Source organism: Lepidochelys kempii, chromosome 6, assembly GCF_965140265.1.
Source record: "Lepidochelys kempii isolate rLepKem1 chromosome 6, rLepKem1.hap2, whole genome shotgun sequence".
Classification (NCBI taxonomy): Eukaryota; Metazoa; Chordata; order Testudines; family Cheloniidae; genus Lepidochelys; species Lepidochelys kempii.
In genome coordinates, this window is record NC_133261.1 from 691,215 (window position 1) to 698,088 (window position 6,874).

The 6,874-nt window shown below is 65.3% G+C and overlaps 1 protein-coding gene across 1 annotated transcript; it reads right to left on the reverse strand.

The window, feature by feature from the left end:
- Window positions 1-346: 346 nt before the first annotated feature.
- Window positions 347-6,398, reverse strand: LOC140913706 (uncharacterized). Its single transcript, XM_073350506.1, has 8 exons — window positions 6,339-6,398; window positions 5,529-5,712; window positions 4,892-5,099; window positions 4,502-4,577; window positions 4,333-4,411; window positions 3,709-3,783; window positions 2,000-2,137; window positions 347-1,693 (listed from the first exon to the last, which is right to left on the reverse strand). Exons 2-8 carry the CDS (start codon window positions 5,691-5,693, stop codon window positions 1,556-1,558), a joined length of 879 nt encoding a protein of 292 aa, XP_073206607.1. The 5' UTR covers window positions 5,694-5,712; window positions 6,339-6,398; the 3' UTR covers window positions 347-1,555.
- Window positions 6,399-6,874: the final 476 nt, after the last annotated feature.

Sequence of the window (6,874 nt, forward strand, 5' to 3'; positions counted from 1 at the left end):
CCCCCAGCCAATGCACCAGCCCTGCCCCCCCTCAGCCAGCCCTGGGGTCCCCCCCAGTCAATGCACCAGCCCTGCCCCCCGCACCAGCCCTGGGGTCCCCCCCAGCCAATGCACCAGCCCTGCCCCCCCTCAGCCAGCCCTGGGGTCCCCCCCAGCCAATGCACCAGCCCTGGGGTCCCCCCCAGCCAATGCACCAGCCCTGCCCCCCCTCAGCCAGCCCTGGGGTCCCCCCCAGCCAATGCACCAGCCCTGCCCCCCCTCAGCCAGCCCTGGGGTCCCCCCCAGCCAATGCACCAGCCCTGCCCCCCCTCAGCCAGCCCTGGGGTCCCCCCCAGCCAATGCACCAGCCCTGGGGTCCCCCCCAGCCAATGCACCAGCCCTGCCCCCCGCACCAGCCCTGCTGTGGCGCAGAGCGGGAAGAACAAATGGCCGCTGCCCCTTTAAGATCCCCGGGACTCTTACGCCCCACCCCCCACGGCCCTGTTGGGCTGTACCAAGCTGCCCTGGGGGGGGAGGACGGTGGTGGGAACGGGGTTTGCGACGGCGGGGGGATAGTGAGCCCCATTCGGGAGGAACCGTTTCATCTGAGGGGGTTTCACCCTCCTCTTAGGGACGAGGGGGTGTCACACTCCAGCCCCCAGTTGGTTCAGTCCGGGATGGTCCATTCTCCCCCCCTTGCTGTGGCCGGGTGGCGTCACTCAGGTTCAGCCATAGAGCACCTGGCGGGCTGCTGGCTAGAGCGGCCCTACCCTGCCCTCGTCCGGAGAAGGCCGCCATTTTGAATTCGTCGCCACTTCCGGTTCCGGCACGCAAATCATGTGACACCCAGCTACCCAATCGGGGAAGAGATGCATGAAGTGATGCTCGCAAAGAGCTTCCCAGGATCCCCTGGGGCCGGCCTGGCCCGTTTCCCAGAATGCCCCGGGCGCAGCCTGGCCCATTTCCCACAATCCCCCGGGCCCGTCTTGGCCCGTTTCCCAGAATCCCTCAGGGCAGGCCTTGCCCGTTTCCCACAATCCCCCAGGCCCGTCCTGGCCCATTTCCCACAATCCCCAGGGAACAGCCTGGCCTGTTTCCCAGAATGCCCTGGGGCAGGCCAGTCCTGTTTCCCAGAATCCCCCAGGCCCGTCCTGGCACGTTTCCCACAATCCCCCAGGCCTGTCCTGGCCCATTTCCCACAATCCCCAGGGAACAGCCTGGCCTGTTTCCCAGAATGCCCCGGGGCAGGCCAGTCCTGTTTCCCAGAATCCCCCAGGCCTGTCCTGGCCCGTTTCCCACAATCCCCCAGGGCCGGCCTGGCCCATTTCCCAGAATGCCCCGGGCCCGGCCTGGCTGACCTCCCAGGATCCCCTGGGGCGGCTGGCCGAGGCCGGGGCAGCCCGAGGGCGTCGGCAGCCTGGCCAGGGCCCTGGGAGCGGGTCTCCGAGGCCTGCTTCCCCCCACGCTCCACCCCAGCGGCGGCTGCATTTCAGCCGTGGGGGCGGCTGCGGCGGACAGACCGGGCGGGCCCGGGTTTATTACACTCGAGGCCCCTGCCAGGGGGCGCAGGGCAGGACTAGGCGGTGGCCTTGGCCACGGTCTCTGATTGGTCAGTGTTGCTGTCCGACTTCTCGCAGGGGGGCCGGTCCCGACGGGTCACTTTGCTCAGGAATTTGCCGGGCCCCCCTTGGCGAGAGGGGCAGTGGATCAGGGGCTGTGGGGCAGATGGGGGGAAGGGGTGAGAACAGAGAGCCCCCAGAGGGAACTGCCCCCCCCCAAACACACACCAAGGCCTGGCCCGCCCACTGCCCACTATCCCCTCCCACTGCCCTCTAGCTCTTCCCACCTTGCTCACAGCCCCACCCACATGCCCTATACCCCTCCCACTTCCCCATTAACCCCGCCCACTTGTGCACTATCCCTGCCCATGGCTGTCTAGCCCCTCCCATGTCCCTTTTAGCCCCTCCCATGGCCCCCCTTGCCCTCTCTCCTCTGGCGGTGTGGGGCTGCGGGGGGTTACCTGGATGGTGCTGAGCTCCTGCTCTGAGACCAGGGGGGACAGACCCTCCAGGCTCCCAGACGGGGAGCGCCGGGGGGAGCGGCGCCGCTGGGTCACAAAGGCCCCCCCCATCTGGTCCTCCAGCCGCACGGCCTCCACCTGGGGGGACACGTCAGCCAGATGGGGCAGCGGGGGGGGGGGCAGAACTGGCGGGCAGGTGGGGGCTGAGTCGGGGGAGGAGGTTAGAATCATAGAAGATTAGGGTTAGAAGAGACCTCAGGAGGACATCTAGTCCAACCCCCTGCTCAAAGCAGGACCAACCCCAACTAAATCATCCCAGCCAGGGCGTTGTCAAGCCGGGCCTTAAAAACCTCTAAGGAAGGAGATTCCACCACCTCCCTAGGGAACCCATTGCAGGGCTTCCCCGCCCTCCTAGTGAAATTGTGTTTCCTCATCTCCAACCTAGACCTCCCCCAGGGCAACTAGAGACCATTGCTCCTCGTTCTGTCGTCTGCCACCCCTGAGAACAGCCGAGCTCCATCCTCTTTGGGACCCCCCTTCTTGTAGCTGAAGGCTGCTGTCAAATCCCCCCTCACTCTTCTCTTCCGCAGACTAAACAATCCCAGTTCCCTCAGCCTCTCCTCATAACTCATGTGTTCCAGTCCCCTAATCATTTTTGTTGCCCTTCGCTGGACTCCTTCCAATTTTTCCACATCCTTCTTGTAGTGGGGGCCCAAAACTGGACACAGTACTCCAGATGAGGCCTCACCAATGTCGAATAGAGGGGGACGATCACGTCCCTCGATCTGCTGGCAATGCCCCTACTTATACAGCCCAAAATGCCATTGGCCTTCTTGGCAACAAGGGCACACTGCTGACTCATATCCAGCTTCTCGTCCACTGTCACCCCTAGGTCCTTTTCCGCAGAACTGCTGCCTAGCCATTCGGTCCCTAGTCTGTAGCGGTGCATTGGGTTCTTCCGTCCTCAGTGCAGGACCCTGCACTTATCCTTGTTGAACCTCATCAGATTTCTTTTGGCCCAATCCTCTAATTTGTCTAGGTACTTCTGTATCCTATCCCTCCCCTCCAGCGTATCTACCACTCCTCCCAGTTTAGGGTCATCTGCAAACTTGCTGAGGGTGTGATCCACACCATCCTCCAGATCATTAATGAAGATATTGAACAAAACCGGCCCCAGGACCGACCCTTGGGGCACTCCACTTGACACCGGCTGCCAACTAGACATGGAGCCATTGATCACTACCCGTTGAGCCCGACAATCTAGCCAACTTTCTGTCCACCTTATAGTCCATTCATCCAGCCCATACTTCCTTAACTTGCTGGCAAGAATACTGTGGGAGACCGTGTCAAAAGCTTTGCTAAAGTCCAGGAACAACATGTCCACCACTTTCCCCTCATCCACAGAGCCAGTTATCTCGTCATAGAAGGCGATTAGATTAGTCAGGCACGACTTGCCCTTGGTGAATCCATGCTGACTGCTCCTGATCACTTTCCTCTCCTCTAAGTGCTTCAGAACTGATTCCTTGAGGACCTGCTCCATGATTTTTCCAGGGACTGAGGTGAGGCTGACTGGCCTGTAGTTCCCAGGATCCTCCTGCTTCCCTTATGGGGGTGAGGAACATAGCATGGGAACTAGGGGTGCGGCTCTCAGCCCCCGCAAAAAAAGTGTCCCAGTGCCATGGGGCGGGGGGGGGGGTGAAGGCTGGTACCTGTCTGTGGCGGGAGGGGTCACGTCCTCGGACCTGCAGTGACCTCCCCTCCTCCTCCTCCGGGCTGTCCTCGTCCTGCACCCAGAGGAGACAGTGAGGGGCATGGACAGCTGCACCCAGGACCCCCCATCGCCCCTCCCCTGCACCTGGGACACCCTCCCCTCCCCCATCGCCCCTCCTCTGCACCCGGGACACCCTCCCCTCCCCCATCTACCCCTCCCCTGCACCCAGGACACCATCCCCTCCCCCATCGCCCCCTCTCCTGCATCCGGGACACCCTCCCCTCCCCCATCTCCACCTCCCCTGCACCCGGGACCTCTCCTCTCCCCCATCACCCCCTCCCCTGCACCCAGGACCCCTCCTCTCCCCCATCACCCCCTCCCCCATTTCCCCTCCCCTGCACCCGGGACCCCCTTCCCTCCCCCATCGCCCTTCCACAGGACCCTCCTTCCCTTCAGCATTACCCCCTCTCCTGCCCCCATGGACCTTGGGACCTACTCCCCTCCCCTGCACCCCGGGAACCCCTGTCCTCCCCATTGATCCCCCTGCCCCCCACGATCTCCTCCCCCATCACCTGCATGACCAGACCCCTCCTCTCCCCCATGGACCCCATCAGTCACTCACCATCTCCCTGACATAGGGGCATCCCTGGGGCCCGGACTCCTGGGTCCTGCACAGGGTGCAGTCATGGGCGCAGTCTGAACTGGAAGGAATGGGGGTGTGATGGGGGGAGGGAGGGATGGAGGGGTTCCCCCTACCCGAGCACCCCCTACTCCCTGCTCCTCGCACTCACAGGGTGTGGCAGTCCGGGCAGGGTGCCTGCTGGCTCTGGGGGGACCCTGTGCTCTGGAAGACGGGGTGCAGCAGGGCTGGAATGAAAAAGGGGGGAGCCTGAAGGGGGATGTGGTTGTGGGGGTGGAAGGGGCAAGGAGGTGGGGTTAGGGGGTGGGAAGCTAGAGGGCGGGACCCCTGGGGGCGGTGGGGGGTTGGGAGGATGGTGGGTTGAGGGGAGCCTCCTGGGGAGAGGGGAGTAGTGTCTGGGTGGGGGCTGGTGAGGGGCAGTGGGGGTGGGGGGCTCTGGATAGTGAGGGGACAGCGGGTGGGGAGCTTTGGGGAGTGGGGGACAGCGGGGGTGGGGGGATCCGGGGAGTGGGGGACAGTGGGTGGCTCTGGGGGGGCTCACTGCTCTCGGCCCGGCGCAGTGTCGCTTTGAACTCCTCGTAGGCCAGGGGGGGCCGGGCCAGGCACCGGAAGAGCCCCTGATAGTCCGACTGTGGCAGGGACCCCAGCAGCCCATCTCCCAGGCATCGGGCCTGCAGGTAGCTCTGCTTGGAGAGAGACAGCACCTCCCCTGCCTGGGCCAGCACCTGCCCCGCATGGAAACAGGCCAGCTGGGGGGAAGGGGGGTGGTCAGAGCCTTTAGGCAGCGCTCTACATCCCCCCCAGACACCCACCCAATGGAACCCCCTAGGGACACCGCGAGCACATCCCCTATAGACCCCCCCGGAAATACCTATAGACCCCTCTGTACATCCCCCCAGACACCAACACAGCCATATACCTCTATATAGACACCCCTAAAGCCGCTCCCTAGAGATCACCTATAGACACGGCTCCATAGAAACACAGACACCCCCCTATAGCCCCCAAGACACCTTCAAAAGCAGCCCAAACGCACCCCCAGTGGAACCCCCCCCCATGGACAGGCCTAGATCTCCCAACCCCAGACACCCCCTAACTGCCACCATTACCCTCCCCCCATCAGCTCCTAGTCCCTGAGGTTGGGCTGGGGAATGGGACCCAGGCATCCGGGCAGGTACCTGGGCAGATTTGTAGGCCTCTCCGGCCCTGTGCACCAGCCGGGCGGTGTTGGCCAAGGTGCTCACCAGCAACTCGGCCCTCTCTGCTGTCATGGTCAGGGGGGTCCCCTGGGGGGCGCAGGGGGGAGGGGACTGGTGGGGGTCACAGGCTGTGCCCTGCTCCATGGCTCCTACAGCCAATAACCTGGGGGAGAGAGAGAGAGAGATGGGGGGTCTGGGGGAGTGGACGGGGGGGCAGGCCCTGGGTGGGATGGGGATCTGTGGCAGGAAGGATGGGGGATATGATGGAGGGTCCCAATACAGGTGGTGGGGGAGAGCCAGGACACACAGGGCTGGGACGGGGGAAGGGAGCTCTGGGGGGCAGGGCGGGAGGAGGGGCGGGGGAAGGGGGCTCTGGGGGAGCGGGGGAACGGGGTTCGGGGAGGCGGGGGAAGGGGGCTCGGGGGGGCGCGGGGAGGGAGGAGGGGCGGGGGAAGGGGGTTCAGGGGGGCGGGAGGGGGACGGGGGAAGGGGGCTCGGGGCGGGAGGGGGTGGGGGAAGGGGGCGCGGGGGGGCGCGGGGAGGGAGGAGGGGCGGGGGAAGGGGGTTCAGGGGGGCGGGAGGGGGTGGGGGAAGGGGGTTCAGGGGGCGGGAGGGGGACGGGGGAAGGGGGCTCGGGGCGGGAAGGGGTGGGGGAAGGGGGCGCGGGGGGGCGCGGGGAGGGAGGAGGGGCGGGGGGAAGGGGGCGGGGGGGGCGGGGGCTCGCGGGACGCAGGGTCTGGGGGAAGGGGCCCTGTGGGGGCCAGGACCCCGGCAGGATCGGGTCCGTACCCGCCCTTCGCCGCCCTTCCGGGGATGCGGCACAAGCTGGTACCCAACGGCCAGGGGAGGCTGTTGCTATGGCAACTCTCGGGGCGGGGGAGAGCTGGAGGCTGGTTGCTAGGAGACGGGGCTCCAGTCCTTGCAGCTGCTGGGCGGGGTCACAGGGTTCCCAGCTGCAGCCTTCTGAATTATTAATTAATTGATGCAAACGTAACCCACTAATTAACATCAGATGCGAGAGGCAGCTGTTTCTCCAGGGTGGGGCGCCAGGGCTGTTTAGAGGGGGATCCCCGGCCCGGCGCCGGGACGCGGCCCCTCGGGGTGGGCACAGGGGACCCCTTGCCCTGCACCGAGATGCCCTGCAGCTGCCTCTGGGGTGGGGCATACTGTGGGCCGCGGGGATCTGTACCCCCAGCTGGGCAGACACCCCAGGCCCCTCTGCTGGGTTTAACTCTCCCGAGCTGGCATTGAAAGAGCCGGCTCTATGGCTCAGCCCTGGGCCTTCGCTGTCCCTGCTCTGAGAACCAGGAGCCCGGCTCCCAGCC

Bases quoted from the DNA above. Each gene is read 5' to 3' on its own strand.
- LOC140913706 (XM_073350506.1), bottom strand. From the start codon at position 5,693: ATGGAGCAGGGCACAGCCTGTGACCCCCACCAGTCCCCTCCCCCCTGC. The intron at 4,412-4,501 runs GTGAGTGCGAGG...CATTCCTTCCAG, and splicing joins TGCCCGGACTGCCACACCCT to TTCAGACTGCGCCCATGACT. The intron at 2,138-3,708 runs GTACCAGCCTTC...GTGTCCCCCCAG, and splicing joins ACCCCTCCCGCCACAGACAG to GTGGAGGCCGTGCGGCTGGA.